Source organism: Numida meleagris, chromosome 2 (assembly GCF_002078875.1).
Source record: "Numida meleagris isolate 19003 breed g44 Domestic line chromosome 2, NumMel1.0, whole genome shotgun sequence".
NCBI classification, from domain to species: Eukaryota; Metazoa; Chordata; class Aves; order Galliformes; family Numididae; genus Numida; species Numida meleagris.
Genome location: NC_034410.1, coordinates 7,855,876 through 7,875,656, shown reverse-complemented (window position 1 = coordinate 7,875,656; position 19,781 = coordinate 7,855,876). Strand labels below are relative to the sequence as shown.

General features: G+C 42.6%; 1 protein-coding gene across 1 annotated transcript; it reads right to left on the bottom strand.

Moving 5' to 3' along the window:
- On the bottom strand, window positions 3,192-18,023 carry NOM1 (nucleolar protein with MIF4G domain 1). Its single transcript, XM_021388083.1, has 11 exons — window positions 17,144-18,023; window positions 16,258-16,382; window positions 15,141-15,336; window positions 12,629-12,952; window positions 12,052-12,162; window positions 10,835-11,002; window positions 10,091-10,212; window positions 6,724-6,856; window positions 6,366-6,497; window positions 5,232-5,341; window positions 3,192-4,168 (listed from the first exon to the last, which is right to left on the bottom strand). The coding sequence occupies exons 1-11, from the start codon at window positions 17,987-17,989 to the stop codon at window positions 3,991-3,993; spliced, it is 2,445 nt and encodes an 814-aa protein (XP_021243758.1). The 5' UTR covers window positions 17,990-18,023; the 3' UTR covers window positions 3,192-3,990.

Here is a 19,781-nt window from a genome sequence, read left to right as displayed (position 1 = left end):
GTCCTGCTCTGCTCTGCACTGTGCGGCCTCATCTCCAGTGCTGGGTGGGGCACCACATTATAAGAAACTAATAAAACTATTACAGTGTCCAAAGAAGGGTTACAAAGACGGTGAGGGGTCTGGAGGGCGAAGGGTGTGAGGGGAGGATGAAGGCCCTGGGTTTGATGGGTGCAGAGCAGAGGAGGCCTCATGGCCATAGAGCTCCTCACAGGGAACGCAGGGGCAGCGACAGGGCCCAAGAGAACAGCATGGAGCTGTCAGGGGAGGGACAACTGGGGGTGAGGGAAAGGCTCTGCCCCAGAGGGCAGTGGGCATGGAACAGGCTGCCCAGGGCAGCGGGCACAGCCCCAAGTGCCAGAGTGCTTTGTGGCACTGCTCTCAGTCATAAGGTTTGGGTTGGTGCTGTTTGGAGCCAGGGGGTTGGACTCGGTGATCCTTACGGATCCCTTTCAACTCGGGATATTCTGTGATTCTATGCTGACACTCATGGATTCGTTGTGCCGAAAGCTCTGTCGTTTGCATTTGGCAGCTGCTCCTGGGCCACAGCCCCCAACACACAGAGTTCACAGCGCGATCCAAGCGATCCCAGATGTGCTGGGAGCACGGTGTTGAGTTGCACACCTTTGCTAACGGGGCAGACCTGCTTGCGTTTGCGCTTTCGGAGCACGGCTGCTATCAGCTCACCGTCCCCCCTGCGCGGGACAATGGAAAATGGGAAGTTCAGAAGCCCTGCAGAAACTTGGAGCGTTCAGGTGCAGAGCTAAAGCCCTGCCAAAAGGACTCGGGGATGATTTATCAGCCTCATGCTCCGGCCAAAGCTAAAAACCAGACTTTACTGCCCCGTTAATATTGATACAAAAAACAGAGAACGGGAAAAACATCATTGGTCAGCTTAAAAGAAAACAAAAATTGAAGCAGTGATAATAGCTGTGAGGGGGTACTACCGCGTAGTTTTAAGTGGGAAACTTTCTGCTGTATAGCTAAAAAAAACCCAAGCATCCGGCTAGCAGCTAAAGGCACATAATGCAAATCCCACTGTTTTCCACCAGCTTGTCACGTGTAAGGACTGGTGCAGCTGCTTGACTTTCCGGTGTAGGGTATTTGAATCAATTCAAAGCCCTTTTCTGCCTCATGCAATGATTTTGCAGCATCTTTCTTAGTACGAAACAGGGAACATTTCTTACATAGCTTTGCCTGCAGGAAGGCCTCTCTATAAAAGTTTTTTTTACAAGTAAGGGTAGTGAGGCACTGGCACAGGTTGCTCGAAGAGGTGATGCATGCACCGTCCCCAAAGACATTCAAGCTCAGGCTGGACAGGGCTCTGAGCACCTGATGGAGCTGTAGGTGTCCCTGTTCACTGCAGGGAGTTGGACCAGATGGCCCTTAAGTGTCCCTTCCAACTCAAATGATTCTATGATTCTTTGCAAGATGCATTTTGTGCACGTGCTACTGAGCATTTATCCTGTGGTAGAGAAAGCAGAAAGTGTCAAAGCTGTCGTACCTTCCCTAGCAGCTTCTGTTCAGCCTGCAGTTCTGCAGGGAGCTTCTTGCCAGCACAGGGCTTGCTGCTATTATAGGGGATCTCACTGTGCTGAGCCCAACAATGGAGGAGGCACACTGGCAGGGCTGCCTTTGCTGGGGATGTTTTTTTTTCCTCCAGCCTTAAAAAGAATTGTATTATCATCTCAGCTTTCCTTTCCACACGTGCCTTACAGCCTCGGGATGCAGCGGGTTTTGGCTGCTTTCCTTGGATATTCAGTTTTTCAAAAAAAAAAAAACCATTATGTTTGTGCATAAATGTGACAAACGCAAAAGCTGCAGGCAGGTAAAGTCTGCTTCCTTCAGAAAGAAAACAATAGCTGCAAGAATCGGCTGTGAGTTAGAACAAAACACAATAGATGTTTGGCATAAATAATAAGGCAAGTCCGTTTAGAAATAATAGCAATAGTAATTTCAGACTGTAAGGTTAAAGCCATCTCCTCTAATTGCACAGCAACACCTGCACCGCACTGCCTCAGCCAGCTGCAGCATGGGAATGGGCTCAGACCCATAAAACACCAGGCAGTATTTCCATGGGCAGTGGTGCTCAGTTCTGATCACTGAGTGAGGCATGCAAGCAGGACATCCTGCTGCATTGAATTCCAGGGAGATGGCTCAAGATCTGCCTTCAAGAACAGAGCTGCCTCAATCTCCCTGTTAGAGCAACGCATCTGTATATTTGTTATTAAACCACAAACACAATGAAACGCTGGACCCCCCTCAATCCCTGCAGAAAGGTAATTAACTGGGCGGCTGTTGCAGCTCAGAGGGAGTGATTTTTACTTACCTATGTCCCATGCATTCCACAGCAGTCAGAATTTCTAGAGGCTTGCACAGGTTTTCTCCCATGCCCAGCTCCAAAACTAGACCAGGTTTCCCATGGTTGTTTGTAAAGGTGCTGTTTAAGGGCAAACCTCAGCATTCTGACTTCCGTGTCACACAGTCCAGCAAAACACAGCACCATGCTGCTTATGCTTCTCCTAATCAGTATGGATTTTAGAAAAACTTCATACTTTTCCTCTTCCTTCTGTTGTGTCTAAGATGCAACTGAGCAAAAATGTGCTTAAAGCTGCCAGTGGTCTGAAACAGGCTAAAGAAAGCATCTTGCTTTGCTCATTTTTTAGTAATCTCTTATGTGCAAATTATGTCCCACTGTAACCTGTGATTTTGAAACTGGGTGTCTCCAATTCCAGGATAGCCTTTAACCAGCCCTCCTCAGAAGAGGAAGGCAAGAAAAACAGCTCCCTGCTGGGAGAAGCACACCTCCTCCCAAAAGCATGTCTCACACAACCAGGCAAAATATTCCACATTCAATTCCAATTAAAAAAAATAAAAATAAAAAAAGATTATTATGTGGCTCATTTGCTGCAGAACTCAAGACTTCCTGGTGGATGCCTTCTGGGAGCAAACTTTCCCAATGGGAACAGTAACAAGGAGAGCGAATAGACCGGTGGTAACAAATGCAATTAGGAAGCACCATAACTGATGGGACCTATGAGAAGCTGAGGGCAAGCTCACCACAGAAATTATGCTGGCTGCCCTCATACAAGTAGATGCAGTACTTACTGCAAATTAGGGATTTCCCCCCACATTTTAGGTCACTCCCCTGCTGGTTATCCAGCTGGAATAAAGACAACACGAACAGCAGAATACTTCAGAAAATTAGTTTCATGTGTAGTTGTGAGGTGACAAAATAATCTGAGAGTTACACAAATAAACATGCATGAATTTTTAAGGCATTTGAATGAGAAGTGGGAGCAAACCCTAAAAGAACGTATTCTCTTACTAAAAGACTGCGATTATTCATGCCTAGAAAATCTGATTAGTGCAAATAATAAGACTGGTAACTCCAATTTTAAAGCTGAGTAAAACAGGTTAAAGGAGCATAAAACTCTGCTATAATCTCTACACCCAGCATAACTGGGCAAAGTCAGACCCTCAGGTCTTTTTACTACAGCAATTCACAGAATTAGCTGATCAATTCAACACTTTAAGAAAAAAGTGACTTTATTCCCAAACTGACTCATCAGTACTTGTGCCATCTAGTGGCTCGCTCCTTCAGGCGAATGCACTGGCAGGTATAAAAAGCCTTTGGTTAAGGCTGTTTCTTTAACATACAGTGGTCAGTCTTCTGAAAGTCTGGAACACACACCGCTGAACACTACTGACCACGAATACGACACAAGAGAAATTCAACCTCTTCTCCAGATAGTTGTCTACATGAAGCACCCATACTTAAAGGGACAGGACAAAGAAACCCACCACATTTTCCCTTTCTTCGGAGATGCCTTATATCGCCTTCAGTTAAACCTAGTAGGCTGAGCACAGTTTCATCACAAAAACAGTAACAAGGTTCTCCTCATTCCCAATAATTAGGGTCTGAAAGACTAACCAAGCTTTGCAGCTTCGTGCAAACCTGGTTTTTCCATATGTTTCACTTGAGAAATAGAACTACAGTTTGAATTTGGATTCCTTTGCTTGCAAAGCTCTGCTTGCTAGTTCAGCTCTTTCTTTTAACAAGCCAGCTTCTTCATCATTGTTTTGGACTTGTGCATTTTTCAGTAAGAAGTGGGTAAGGAACAGTTTCAAGCCTTCCCGTAGCATTCCCAGTTTGGGGTTGTCAGATATCCTGTAAAGATATGGATCAAAACATAGTATTAAGACTTCTACCGTTTCAAAAGCTGCTTTCTTTTTTTCATCTTCAAACAGAAACGTTAAAAAATAAATTCAACCTATAAAAGGTGTTTTTCTAAAGAAGCTTTTAAATTAAAAATACGTCTGCACCGATTTGGCAAACAGCAAATGGCAAACATACTCAACATGCAATTGGTCCTCAGCAATAAAATGGAACATTAGAGTATTAGACTTGCTTTATGTAAACAGTTACACTGCAGAAAACAAACAAACAAACAAACAAGCAACACCCCAAAGCCAAGGCAGACACTGTATTTGAAATTCCTCGTGTTACAGCATTATGGTTGAAACAACTTCCCCCTAACTTTACGTGACACTGTGACTACAATACAACTTACTTCTTGGAGTAAGTTGTACATTATGGCTGTCTCCACTACAACCAAAACGTTGGAACTCAATTTTACATGGGTGTTTGCAGATATGTTTATAGCTTGGAGTGGATTAGGTGAAATGGAGGCATCAGGACAATATTTTAGTCTCTTCAAAAGAGCTGATGTCTTTTGAACACAGTGGAGAAGAATTTGAAAAAAGTTCCCCATCCCACACATAAAAATAAGATCTTCCACACAACAGTCATTAAAAAATAAAAATAAAAACAAAACCCTGAAGCCTTCCCTCATTAGTGTAAGAAGAAAATAATCATGAAGAATTACTAAAGAAATCCACCAGCAAAGACTGAATCTCAGTGCACGCAGATGGCAAAGCAATAATGCGGGGTTACAGAGCTCTGCTCATGAAAATCTTATGATACGTACATAATAAGGCTTTCAGATATTCAATGTAATTCTTTTCACAGCTGTACGTATATCAGAACCTGCACTAACAAACAAGTGATACCTGCTGCCCCCCACTTCCAGCTTCCCCCAGGAAAGTTTGCTTCTCAAGAGTGCACGTCTAGCCTTTGGAAAAGGCAGTGTATAATTCCAAACAAAACAAGCGAAGTTCTTTTTAAGTTACTACTAATGAAGGATTCCCTGGAGATTTCTCCGATGACTCACCTCCCAAAAATATCATTAATGTCGTCATCATCCGTTTTGACTAACAGCATGCTTAGTACTTGTCGCAAGAAACGGACTTTGGGTTTATCTAGATCACCAAATTCAATAACCTGGCGTGGAACAGAGAAAATTCATTCAGCTCAAGTATTTCAAACAACGGAATCCTCTTCACAGTGAGCGGCTCTTAGCAAACCTGCTGGCCTCCTATATATACACTGAGTCTGAGGTTCGGCACAGGAGAATTATCTGGAACACTGCCTCCATAAAGCCAATCAATAAGGAAGCAGTTGAGTTTCTAAGGAATAACCTGTCCATCAGTAACAGAATACAAATATACACATTTTCGATTAAATAAATACTTCAGAAGTACCTAGAACAATCTAGAACATTGCCTACTTATCGCATTGCAATCACTCTTCTAAATAAATTCTACAGTCGTCTCATTCTGAAATCCAAAGCACTCAGGATATTTCTTTCTGGTCTAATAAAAACCAACAGCAACTACAATGCATGGCACAAAATCCTAAGCCTGCTAATGAAAGGGCCTCAGCTTCCAGGTTCTCTTAAAGAAAATAACAATTTTACAGGTGTTCTACGTATGGAAATCTAGAGGGATTTGAATGGTTTGTTTACCCTGTACATGTAGTGGGGATCCAGTAACACTGCCTTTGGCAACAGCCACGAGATCCAAATCATCTGTTCCAAGGCAGCTTCTTGGTTTGGGAGAACAGCACCACTGGTACCCTGGGTTATGTCAGTACAGCAGATGCATCCCCCATGAATTAGGGACCGTACGGCAGCGTGGCACACGAGAACCCTGGGTTTTGTGCGGAAGCCATGATGGCAAGGCAGTTACCAGGCTCAATGGACTCATTACCAGATAGTACTGCACAAAGATGTTTCTACATTGTGTTCTTCAAGATTTCTGTATGCCTTGGTCACCCCAGGTTCCCTAATCCCCAAAGGATAGCATTAGCATAGTCAATGAACTTAATCTGCTAACTTTAGAACAAGCTTCATCTTTATGACAACAAACAGCTAAAGCACCATCTAGATCCCAGAGAATATACATTTTCCACAGAACTTGTAAATGCAAGAAGAGCACACAAATATTTTAAAGGAAAACGAACCAACCTTGAGAACTGAAAGTGGCAATGACTTCGTCCTTACTAAGTGAACCAACAGCGATACCAAGTTGGAGATGGCACTAGCTGACAGGCTTCCCAAGTCCCTGATTTTGTCCCAAATACTAAACTGAAATGTCACCTAAGTATCAAAGAAAAAATGAAACAAAACAACCAAATGACTGTTTGAGTGAGAAACAGCAAAATCTTTGGACGTTCTACTCTTCACAAATCCTCTGTTCACCAGGAAATGTTTGATCAGACTGTTAAATTCCTTTTCAAATGTGCAAAACAGAAGAATGCAAACTGTCAGGTGCTTAGTAACTGTCTCACTACGATAATGGCACCGAAAGTAGAAACTTCTTTACCTGAAATCGTCTTTCATATCCACACATTTTGCTAGCCAAAAATGCATAGAAGGGGTTATATGTCTTCTCCTGTAAGCAGCAATAAAGGATAACGTGAACAATTTCTCTCTCCTGCTGATCTTTCAACCCAAGCCTAAAATTTAGGTGAGAGAATAAAAACAGTTTAGTAAGGAGAAAAAAAGATTGCCACAACAGTGAACATTTTTAATACCTTCAAAACAAAACAGAACAAAAAAACCTACAAACGAATCTCATTCAATTCTAGCTGATGGGAAGTTCTTACAGAGTGCTTAAAACACTGAATAGAATCAAACCCCTTAAACTGTAGGCTAAGTCAGTATTCTGGCATGGCAACACAGGAGTGTTACAGCATTAGTGGTGTTAAAGAAGTGGCTGCAAAATCAAGACCACAATGGGCAGAGGTGGAGTGATACAAGCGTAATTATTTTCCTGGAAAGGGAAAAGTAGCCCACTCCCTGCTTGTAGCTCAGCACAAAGGAAAACAGAGATGACGTGTCATCATGGAGCCTGCCATTGTTCACAACTTTGAAAGCAGAAGTACTGCAGCAAGCACTGCAACTCCGTGTACCAATACAAAGGATAAAGTATTGGTACTTGTAGTATCTATACACAGTATCAAAACAAAAGCAAGAAAGCAATATCAGTAAGAACTTACACCATCTGTCTCTTGACATAAAGGCCAAGGACAAATAGCCTTCCCACTTGAACATTTGACCACCCTGAAAGAGGGCTGAAGCACCTTGGCAAGGAACAGTAACTAACTCACAATGCACCTGTTCTTGTGAAAAATATGATTTAGCTTCCAGGGCTGTCAAACTCTTGGCAGCATTAAAACCAATTAAAATGAAGAATGCTTAATATTATAATCTGAAAAATGTCAAACAAAATTATTTTCATTGCTCCAAGCTCAAGTTTCTTATGGCATGAATATAACTCAAAAGTATTTCCTAACTAAGTTTGACCCCGCTGGAACTTGCTCTACAGTCTGTAGAGTACAGGCTGTCATGGTTTGAGTCTAACAGCCATTGCTTGTATGCTCCTCCAGATACCTGCCATTATATTTGACCATAGATATGTACCAGAAAAAAATACCATCATTTAGCCAAAGAACAGAATTTGAGGTTTTACAACTGAAAAATCTGGGATGATATCTAGGTTGATTACTAATAAGCAGTGAAAACTTAAGCCTGGTTTCCCAAAACAAAACAGCACTCTAACTGCTACGTCTGTGATATCACTCATTTGCTCTCCAGTCAGCCAAGGTGTGTCTGAGTTGGTTACAAACAGTTGTAACCAAGTAAAGCAGCATTTTGAAATTCGGTTTTGTTCTTATCTTCACTTGTTCAGAGACCCAGCAGTACTCCTTCTTTCCAGACCTCATATTCCTAAACAACTTCACTGTAAAGCTGTACAGATTTCAAATTTTAGGTAAAGAAGCTACAACCACCTCACCTATTAAATCACTCAAGAGGAACAGTAATCCCATGAACTTGCAAGTCTCAATCACTTCAAAAATCTCCCTCTATATATGGAATAACTACCTCTAAAAAAGGCATTTTATCATTCATAAAGCACAGGCCTGCCTCTAAGTAGGTTAGGTATCAACAGCTGAAGCTCACAACTATCACTGGCTTCAGATCAAAAATAGCAACATTCAGTATCACCTTTTAAAAGTATACAGGTGAGTACAGTAGATACAATCACATACTCATTATTCTGAATTGCACAACACAGTACAACAGGATATCTAAGACTTCTACAGCTATTCCATCTTTTTTGTGAAATGTGAGCTTTTCAAGTTCTTCTTTTCTACGAAATAGCTTAAGCAAGTTCCTGTCCATCAAATTTAAGAAGCACTCATCCCCCCTCCACTGTGAATATGTGGTTTGGTAAGGATGTGCAGCCTTTCAGATAACAAAACGGATACAGTCTCACTCCAGCTCCAGTCATGTTCCCAGTACTCACAAGCTGAGCCACTTCAGGAGCTGTTCTGGCTACAGACTAACAGCTTGCTTTTGTTGAAAGGAGGAGAAAGACAAGCAAGTTACAGCAGCTTGGATTTAAAATGGTTTAAATCACCATTTAACCACACCTCAACTCTGCCAGAGACCTAGCAGCAGATGAATCAACAAGTGCAATTAAAATACGTCTTTGTGAGTTTCTCATGCTCTTCCTCACGAGACTGACATCAAACATATGAATATAAATTTCCACACACTCTGGATAGCAGGTTTCTACTGCAGTTAATTCCTTCAACAACAACTCTGTGTACTTTCCATTATACTCCGCCAGATGTGGGCAGATTTTAGAGTCCTCCTCTCTCTGCATTTGCTGCATAAAAATCAGTATCGACGCACATCAGGCAATCTGCAGACGTAGTTTTTCTGACAAGCCTGTGTGTATACAGATTTGTATACTAGTTTAAATAGCACAGATGAGAGGCAAGGATCAATCTGCAAATTGAGCTACCAGGCCTTGGCAAGAACTGCAGCAGCAGCAGCTAATTTCTTTTAATTGAACGAGGCCATATTAAGATATTGGAATGATGCCACCGCAGTCTTAAATCCAAGCTGTGTTTTGCAGAAGTGGCATTTAATCAAATATTAGTTGACTTTATTACAGAGTCTGTTTTGGTTTGGTTAGCAAATTAAATAATTGCACGCCATCCTGGTAAAACAATTTCTTTGAATTACAAGGCTGCAACAGGAAAGTTCAGACCTGATCTCCCCCTTCCCAGTTACTAAAGACTTGCAATTAATATTCTGACAGACACAAAGAATAACATAGTTTGAGCTCTTCCCTGATCACAGTCTTCTAAAAAGCTGTTTGCTAAGTGTTGTGGACACTGGTCTTAACATGATATGTGATCCTGGAGCAAATCCAAAGCTAATAAATTCTCCAGGATGGAATACATCCTGCAGGAGGGAAGCTCAGGTGCTAGAACACTACTACAACTATGGACAGAGATGTACAAGGTGGCAAGAGCAAGCCTGCAACAGACTGGGATCCGCTAGACTGGCATCCATATTTTTTCAATGGAAAAAACATAGAAGCTCCCTAAATCAAAAGATGATGCAAATCACAGTTGTGGACATGAATGCCAATAACAGGAGCTACTTACTTCCTCTGACTGCCAGTCAGTTCTGCCTTACCCCTAGTAGTCCTTACAGAATTTTGATCCCCCTCTTACCCTTTTATTCCACCCTCCTGTGGATCCCTAGTTACACACTTCTGTGATCATATTATTGATTAAATGCTGTTAAGCCCAGACCAGCAATATTAGTTTTCCCACCCAGCTAACACTAGTTTTAGTTCTGGGCTTTCCTCTGACCTAGTCAGTACTTACTTAAGCAGCTTTTCAAAGGCATCCATAAAGTCTTCACTTGTCATCAATACACAGAAAATACTTCTCCTGATATCAGTGTTCATCCTCTGCTTACGAGCAAGCTCCATTATCTTTGAACTCACCTGGAAAAAAAAAAAAAAAAAAAAAGCTTTAAGAGAGCTATTTCTGTGCAGCCTCCAATAGCACCATTAACGAAAATCTCCAGTAAATGGTAAAGCATGAATCCAAAGGTCCTGAACTTTTGTCCAACAGAGGTATAGGCGTCATCAGGAACTTTTTCAACTATGGAAATCTAGTTTAATTGTGCCAATTATTTTTAAGAAGTGTTTCGCTAATGTATGGGACCATGCCACTACCATCTCAACAAATTACTTTTAGAATCAGCTTAGATATATGCCACCCATGAACAGACAACACTACGCATAAGAATTCAAATTATCAAATCTACTTTAAGCGTCTTCTTCCATTTCACGTAACAAGTTACTTTTGCAATGCCACAGTTAAAAGTGCACAGGATAAAAAGAAACTATAACAAAGTATTACAAGAATAATGGCTCTTATGAAGGTCACGAGTCTGATATTTTGAAGATTTTAAGAGCAGAATTTACAATTCAAAAGTTTCATCTTACACGAGTCCACAAAGCGGCTTTTGTGGGCTCCAAAATGAATGTTCTTGATACAGGTGAATAACTCAAAAGAACACAGACAACAACTAGACTTAGAACCAGTCCTGCATGGATTTACCTTTCCAATATGCAACTTTTGCTGAGTCTTGCTGTCTTTGTTATTGATCATTGGTGCTCCACTCCAGGATGATCCTATGATCCACCAGCGACCAACCCGATCTGCATTGAGGAGGGACTCCAGGGAGACACGGAGCTGCGTTTCTTTTCCAGAACTACTGTTGTGAACCTTGAAGAACAAAGGATAATCAGTGATTTTGAAGATATTTTTTAAGATACTTTAACTACTTAAAGTTACTTTTAAATAAATGCTTTAAACAAACACAGAAAACTTTATCTCCAAAAGATCTCTATTTTTCTTCTACAATCCACTCTTACAAGCAGCAACCTGAAGAAAATTTACCAGTTTTCCAAATAGGTGAAGCTGATCAAATCTGTGCTTAGAAACTTCTGAATTCTCTTCCTTTCTTTTTAATTTTTGAAGATCATCAATAAAAAAGTAGCTGTACAATTAAAAAAATGCATCCACTTTTCAAACAAAACAGGAATTTTCAACCAAAGATCTGGAACTGTACTAAGAGGGTTGTGAAAAATTAATAGAGGAAATTCTACAGTGCATGCTGTACTTACAAGTTTCTGAAAAATAACACTTTGCAGACAAGTAGGGTCTTTGCAGACAAGCTAGAACCAGATTCAAATCTAGAAAACTAATTCATTTTCACAAAGGAGACAAATGCCTTCAAGCCTTTTATACTGAATTGTTTTAGACACTATCCACAAGGCTCCCAGATATGAAAATAAGGAAAAAAAAAAGCAACACATCAAAGTTTGTAGAACTTTCAAAATTATGGTCAACTTAGGAGCAATACCTGTATCCATGCAAAAAAAAATCTATGGAAAAAAAGAACTTGTCATGATGACTCATTTCTTCCACACAATCATTAAACATTCCACGGTCTCTCTCATGTATAGGATTTTGCCTCAATATCTTTGATTAAGTATTATGTATTTCAGCAGACTGTTCTGCAGAAGGCTGGTTGGCAGGAGATTGTTCAAGTACTAAAGTCATTTTTGACCATAAGAGTTTGAGACTGTTCAAAGGATTCCAAAATATTTATTTTCATATATACAGACACACGCATAATATACATATATGTATTATATAAACGTAACTATCTTATAGACTATACATTACACAGCTTATTACACATCATCAAGCCGACATAATTATTTGTAGTGTAAGAACAGCAATACTGTATCTGCCAAGAAAGTTCTCACCAATGTTCTTTGCAATTTGCGGAGTTTTTCAACTGGTTCAGGATCGTAACCGGGAATCTTCCGCATGTCGTTATTCCTCAGTGCCAACATAGTCTCTAGCATAAAACGAACCTACAGGGAGAAGAAATACTTATGTGAATTATGTGCTGCAAGCTTGTTTAATAAAGCAGAAAATGTATTTTGAAAATACTGTTCTGTGGGAATAAGCCACTGATCTGGCAAGGTACTTTGAAATTCGGATGACGTGGATACAAATACAGAGAAGGATGTTTACTTTAACTCCTATTGTATTCATTTGTGTTCAAGCTTTAATTCAAAGTCTTCGCTGCTAAACACCAAACTTTCTGAAGTGTGAAAAGTATCATGAAACAGAAGAATCAACCATTGCGTAATACACACAACAGCTCTAGTTTCATCAGCTGCAAGACAGATAAGCAGAAAGTAAATACCTAAATGCAATGATTGAGCTCTAACTGAGAACCTAGAGTGCAGCAGAAAACATTTTGGTAAATTAACACAGGTACCCAAATACTTCGCAAGGTTGATTCAGAAAAGAAAATCCTTAATATGCACATACCCTAGTCTGATCCTTAAGTTCCTTGTCCGCTGTGTTTGCTTTGCTCTGGGCTTCACTGATCAGGTCCTTCAAAGCCAATGCATCATCTTTTCTTAAAGAAAAGCCCACGTTTTTCAGAAGAAACAAAATCAGTTCAATGTCTTTTTCAGTGAAACTGCTAACAAGCTTCTTCAGAATATCAAAGATAAGCAGGCAATGAACTACGTGGAAATTATAAAGATGGGCAATCAAGGCAAGCAGATTTTCACATTCTTTCCCTTCCGCATCACTTCGACTGAGTTCATCAAATTTCTTCACCACAGCTTCCAAAAAGTGAGCACCGACCTGGAAACAGTTCCATTAAGAAAAAAAAAAAGCACTTAAACATTGGTAGATCTTACAGACATCTGCAACGCATTCATTTTGGGGGCACTGTTATTATTAATTTTAAAGAAATATTGTTGCTCCTGTCAACAAATATGGATGTATTATATATATATATAATTGTGTCACGTTTTCTTAAAGCATATGTTACTAAACCTCATACATGCTATACAGATGCCTCTTCAAGTCTGTGCAAAAAAAAGCAAATGTTCTGAAATTACAGAACGCACACATCAGAATTTGCTTATACAGTTTTCACAAACATCTCCTCTGCTGTCCAGCTAGCATGGTCTTACTGCTAAACATTTATCCAGTAAAAGCTGCTTGTCCAAAACCTAATGCATCATAGTTTAGCATTCCAAAATGAAACATTTAGCAGGTGATGAAGTAAAACAAACTCCAACATAACAAGTTTTCACTTGCGGAGTATGAGCCTAAGCTGATTTTAAAGTGAGAATAAGACTCAGCCAGTGTCAGAGGTACAGCTGAAAATAAATCCTGGAATCTGTACTTATGAGGAAAAAACTACTGCTAAAGACTGGAATTAAAAAGCATATTGAAACATAGGTAATGAATGCATTACTGCTAGGGCTCAAACATGACTATCCTCAAACCACTCTCCTCACCACTACTAACATAATATTTGCTGGTGGTTTTTTGTTTTATTGTCCTGTTTTGTTTCTAAGTCCTGGCAGCAGCACTGACTTGCATGACAAACTTCCAGAAGATGACAGTTAAACTATCTAGCAATCCCACTGCACAAATGCATACACACAGCCACTAGAATCTCAACTTTTGCACTGACCAAGATAATCCAAAATGCAGTTGCATTACCACACTTGTTTGTAATACGTACACTAGATTTGTTTTATGGAAAAAAGCCCTACAGCACTGCATAATACAGTTAAATGCTACAAACTTATTGTAGGGGAACTGTTAGGACAGGGCTTGAACTGGTGATTGAGCGCCTGGTGAAGGGGTGTGGCTGGCTCAGGGAGCACAGAAAAATTGCTTACACCTGCACCCCCCCCCCCCCAACCAGAAGGGAAGGACCCAGAGTGGAGCCCCCCTGGGCTCATATAAGGACCAGCCACTGAAAGAAGAGCACCCCTTGGACTTGAGCTGCTTCCTGGGATGGAGTGCTGTGTAGCTAGAGAGCCCTCTCACCAGTTGGGTGAGTTCTGTTCTTCTTTCTGTATATAGCTATTGGCCTATCTGTGAATGCTTTGCCTAGTATTGCTGAGAACCTGTCAGAGGTGATATTGCTTCTTCATGAACAGAACGCTTATAATCAAAGGTGCTGACTAAGACAGTCATTAGTATAGAAGGCAGTCTGAATATCAGCTACATATTACTCAGTATTCTAGGAAGCTTCAACTTCTGAACAAATTAGATTTCTCTTAATTATTATCATGATATATTATTATTATCACAACATATCAGATATATCATTATAGAATCATGCATTACTTGTATTAAGAACTTCCTTCCAGGAAGCAAAGGAATGAATAAGACAGTTTAACAGCAAGGCTACATAGAGAAGTTAGTGTAACTGCATCCATCTGACATTTAGTATAGTTTCAGAGACCATTATGTATTTATTGACCTGAATAATAACTGAAGAACTTGCATCAACAGAGTTCATACACTGAGATGTAAGATGGGAACGTAATTAGATGGGAATACTGTGCTGAAACACTTCAATTCTCTGAGGAAAATGTCATCGAAATTAGCTCAAATCTTTCTAACTTTAGCTTCTTGACATGAAGCAAGAGATATTAAATCTCCATTATTAAACTTAAAAAAAAAAAAATACAAAAAAGCCCCAGCTTCTGAGGAAGCTGCCACAATTACTTAAGTTTTTGATATTATGGAGTCACTCACACCTAGCTATGATTTGCATGACTGGGCTTTAAAAGAATCCAAGGGACTTTTTTCATTTATATGGAAGGACTCCTGTAACTACAGCCTTCCTTACCTGGATACACACGGTTAACAAATGTTCTCATATACCCAAGAGAACAACACCTACTCATCTACAGATGCCATTTAGTTGCACACAATCAAACTAAAAGGCAATCCAAACAAATATCAATACACTCCCCAACTTGTATTACTCAACAGCATTAGTCCTAACCACAAGAATTACCTCAGTTCCTACTGTATGATGAAGAACGCTGACCAAAAGGACATGCTCCATCATCAGTCTTGCAGGCATGGCAACTGCAGTGACACAAGCATTCATAAGGATATCTGTTAGAGTTTCATTCATGTCCTTTCTGCTGTTGGCCATGTAGAGCTCTTCCAGCTGTCCACTAATGGAGGACAAATTTGGCTCACTCAACCTATTGAGAAACAAAATCCAGTGTTTGCTATTTTGCCTCTGTACAGCTCCACAATTTTCAATTTATCTAACATGCAACCTATTCTGAAGCCCAGCTAGCTTCTCTAAAATGAGCAATAAGATGAATGTAATGGACCTCTTGTATTTTGCTGTGTTCACTAAACTAAAATCACCCAAATTCATTTTTTAAAAAATATTTACATGTAAAAGCAGCTGTATTGACAAAGCATTGTCACTGTGCTTACTGTCATGCTGCACAGCCTTATTACAAACCAGACTTTGATCACTTGTAGCTATGGCACATCACAGTTTTTGGAGAAACTAAGTACAAAAACACTCCATGCTTCTGGAACATGTCAGGTGCAGCAAATCCTAAGTGATTGTACAAACTCTTTCGTAGCCTGCAGTTTATATCTAATAGATAAATATCAATAGATTTCTTATTTTAAAGATACTCTGAAAAACACATGCAAATGTTTTTTTTCCTTCTTTAAGTTATAAAATACCATAAAGTTGCTTTTCCTTGGTGGTAATATTGGAGAAATGTATTTTTATTCAATTTTAACACAATGTGCTGGTGTGGGAACAGTAGGGATCTCTCACCACAGGGTGTTTTTTCTATTTTTTTTAAATAGGTGTACTGAAACTGATACTTGGAGAATTATAGCTAGCACTTGTGGGCAGCAGCTGTGTGGAATTCAGCCCAATCGTAAATTTATTTTCTAGGTTCTTCAACTTCTATAACTACCAACTTTGAAGAATTTCTATCAACAAAGATAATTATTATTAAGGATAGCAGACATGCCTGCCAACTTAAAAACAGTTTGCAGAGACAGAAGTCACATCCACGCCACTTTTCTTTGACTGATGAGCACTGTCACATAAAATCAGAAAGATTAACAACTTGTCATTATTACATTACCTATTAATGAGACCATTCACTATTTTCTTCAGTCTTCCCAATTCTTGTCTTTTCTTGTCATCGAGTGCCTCCTGAGCTTTTCTCACTTGAGGGGGAATGTACTTTGTAGCACTGTGATTATGACCCTTATCAAGAAAACAGTCAGCAGATGAGATTAGTATTTAAAATATTTGAACTTAAGTATACATTCCTACTTGATATATCAGTCTTCTTGTTAAGCATACAATAACTAATGCCAAAGGAATAACTGCATTCAGGAAAAAAGCATGCAGCAAGTTACTGCTTATGATCAGCTTAAGAGAAGCAAAAGAACCTCTCCTGTTCACATAAAGCTTTAAGTAAACTACTTTTAATAAAACTGACATCTTGGGTCTCTGGTTTAACCAGATAGACAACAGGAACCTCCATGAGTGAAACCCTCAGCTGCAGAGGTGGAATCAGATTAACTCGGTGCCATGTAGCTAAATGATGTTTGGCTTCCTCTCCTCCACTTGCACTACAAAGCCAAACACAGGCAGCATGTCTGAGCTCCTCTGGAAGGAGGAGCTCCCATTTCCAACACACATTCATTGTCACATAGGCTCTTTATGATCTTAGGGAAGTGCTTAATCTGGTTCTGGGATGGTGATGCTTTTGTTCCTTTTATTTGTTGACTGTGTATACATAAGCAAGGCTTTGTGTGCTAGGGTGTAATGTGCCAGCGTGGGTTTCTAGGACTTGGCAGAAGCTCAGAAATCAATGCTGCTGCTGCACCCAGCATGGTTTTCACCAACATCTCTCCACACTGGTCAGGCAGCAAACATCAGTGCTTTGCGGAAGTGACATCAAGTCTGCTTTGCACATACTCTGAGAAGCAAGTTTGCACTATTTCAGGCCAACTCCCTACCTCCTGCTCTTCCTCCTCCGACTCTAGGGCATCGCTTCCCTCAGGCACCCCGCTGTCCTCAGGGGATGAGCTCTCGCTGTCCCACTGCCCTTCCACATCTGACCCCTCCAAGTTGTCAGAGGCCTCTACCCACTCCTCTGGGATCTCCTGAGCCTTCTCATGATCCTCTCCGCGTTTCCCCGGCTCCGGGTCCTTCTCCTCCTCGTCGCTGCTCTGGCAGAGCCCGGCGAGGCCAGCGCCAGAGCCCAGGGCGCCCAACACGTAGCCCAGCCCGTCCCGCAGGAAGCTTTGCGGCAGCTCCTCGGCCGCGGTCTCCCCTTTCTTCCTGCGGCGCTTGCCGAGCCTCAGCTGCCGCTCCAGGCGCCGGATCTCCTTCTCCTCCTCCTCGTTGGCCTCCAGCAGGGCCCGCTTCCTCGACGAAGCGACGGCGGACGGCCGAGGGGCCGCTACCGGTGGCCGCGACGCTTTCGGGGGTGGTTTCTTCGTCTGCCGCGGAGGCTCCGGCTGCTTCTTCCCTGCGGCGGCTGGCGAGGCCGGAGCTGTGGGGCGGGCAGCAGGAGCCGGCCGGGCCGCCGCGGCGGGGGCGTCCCCCGTCTCTCCGCGTCGGAGGCGGCGGCGGCGGCTCCGCTTCAGCTTGCGCTTCTCCTTCCTCGCGTCCCGCCGGCTCTTTCGGCTCGGTCTCTCCGAGCCTTTCAGCGGGTGCTGCGGCGGAGGCTGGTCCCCGGCCGCCTGCACGAACTCTCGCACCGCCAGCCGCAGCCTCTCCAGCTTCCCATCGCCGCGGCGAGCGCGGCCGGCCGCTCGCTTCATCCTCCCCGGAGCCACGCCGCGCCTGGGCGCCGCCATCTTGGGGAACAGCCGCGCGTCGCTTCCGCCTTCCGGGCGCCGTTTGGGGCTGCAGCGCCCCCTGCTGGGCTGGCGCGGGGTGGCGGCTCCTGAGTGGCGTAGGTGCCCGTTCGAAGCACGTTCCGAAGCCGGTCAGTCCGCAGCCATCATAGGATCGGGGGGGTTGGAATGGACTTCTGGAGATCATCTAGTCCGACCCCTGCTGCGGCTTCCCTACAGTCGGTGGGAAGGCGTCCCGGCGAGTCTTGAATCTCCAGGGAAGGAGAGTCCACCACTTCTCTGGGCAGCCTGTCCCTGTGCTCTGCCACCCTCACAGTAACGTGTTTCCCCTTGTCCTGTCGTTGGATGCCACTGAAAAGAGCCTGGCCCCAGCCACTTGACTCCTGCGCTTCAGATGTTTATCGTAGGATCATCGTAGAATGATGATGGAAGTTTGAGTTGGAAGGGAGCCTTAAAGGCTATCCCTGCAATGAACAGGAACACGTACAGCTCCATCAGGTGCTCAGAGCCCGTCCAGCCTGACCTTGAATGTTTCCAAGGTCATGACAGAGATGGTCATCGCCATCTCTCTGAGCAACCTGTGCCAGTGCTTCACTGCCCTATCGTAAAAAACCTTCTTCCTTATATCCAATCCAAATCTCTTTTGTTTTCAAACCATTTCCCCTTGTCCTAACACCACTGACCCTGCTAAAGACTCTGTCCCCTTCTTTCTTACAGCCCCAGTTTGGATATTTAGAATCTGCTCTCAGGCCTCCCCGGAGCCTTCTCTTCTCCAGGCTGCACAGCCCTAGCTCTCTCAGCCTGTCCTGGTAGGAGAGGTGTTCCATCGCTGGGATCATGTCTGTGGCCCTCCTCGGGACACACTCCACCAGCTCAGTGTACTGAGGACTCCACATCTGGATGCAGTACTCCTAGTGAGGTCTCACAGCACAGAGCAGAGGGGCAGGATCACCTCCCTCTCCCTGCTGCCGTGCTGCTTTAGATGCAGCCCAGGATGTGGCTGGTTTTCTGGGCTGCGAGGGCACACTGCTGGCTCATGTTCTGCTTGCCATCCACCATCTCCTCAGGTCCTTTTCAGCAGGGCTGTACTCTATCCTTTTGTCCCGCAGCTTTTGTTCCTAGTGTAAGTATAGTTGGTACTTTCATTACATAAGGGAAGGGAACAATTCCTCTCTCATAACCACAATTGCAAGGCCTTGCCACTGGCAAAGCAGGTAAGAGGTTCCTGTGGCCTGTCAGCACCACAAGAGCCCACAGATCAGTGACCCCAGACTCATCACCACCTCTCCATTCCCCATTTTAAACCCTTTACCACACTGCCAAGTTCCAGTGTCTTCCTGAGCACGCCAAAGGCAATGCTGACATCAGCTGCCTATGTCTCTGGGTCACTTCCCCGCTGGCAGTGGGATGTGATGATGTCACTCCTGAGGTCTGGTGGCCCAAGCCACAGTCAGAGCAAGAGACAGCTTGTCTGTCATTTCTGTGATCAGAGGGAATTAGATGTCCTGTGGCACTTCGCTGCTGTCAGCAGGAAAACCAATTGGCAGCTTGGTCTTATTTTCAGTCTCTTTTTTCCTTCTTTTTTTTTTCATTCCGTGCCGATGCAATCTGCTGGGTGTATGTGTTTGCCCCCATGACTGTGTCCTCTCCTCCAACCAACTTTGAAATGTAATGGTGAGTTTCTGTCATGTGTGGCAGTTCCCAAAGGCAGTTCAGTTCCCCAGAACACTGACTTTCCCCAAATTTTATGATCTATCAGATTTTCCATGACAGAGGAAAGAGTTTCTCAGCT

Coding starts and splice junctions, on each gene's coding strand:
- NOM1 (XM_021388083.1), bottom strand. CDS start 17,989: ATGGCGGCGCCCAGGCGCGGCGTGGCTCCGGGGAGGATGAAGCGAGCG. Junction 12,163..12,628: donor AACTTAAGGATCAGACTAGG/GTATGTGCATAT, acceptor TTCTCCCTGTAG/GTTCGTTTTATGCTAGAGAC. Junction 4,169..5,231: donor ATTAATGATATTTTTGGGAG/GTGAGTCATCGG, acceptor ATATCTTTACAG/GATATCTGACAACCCCAAAC.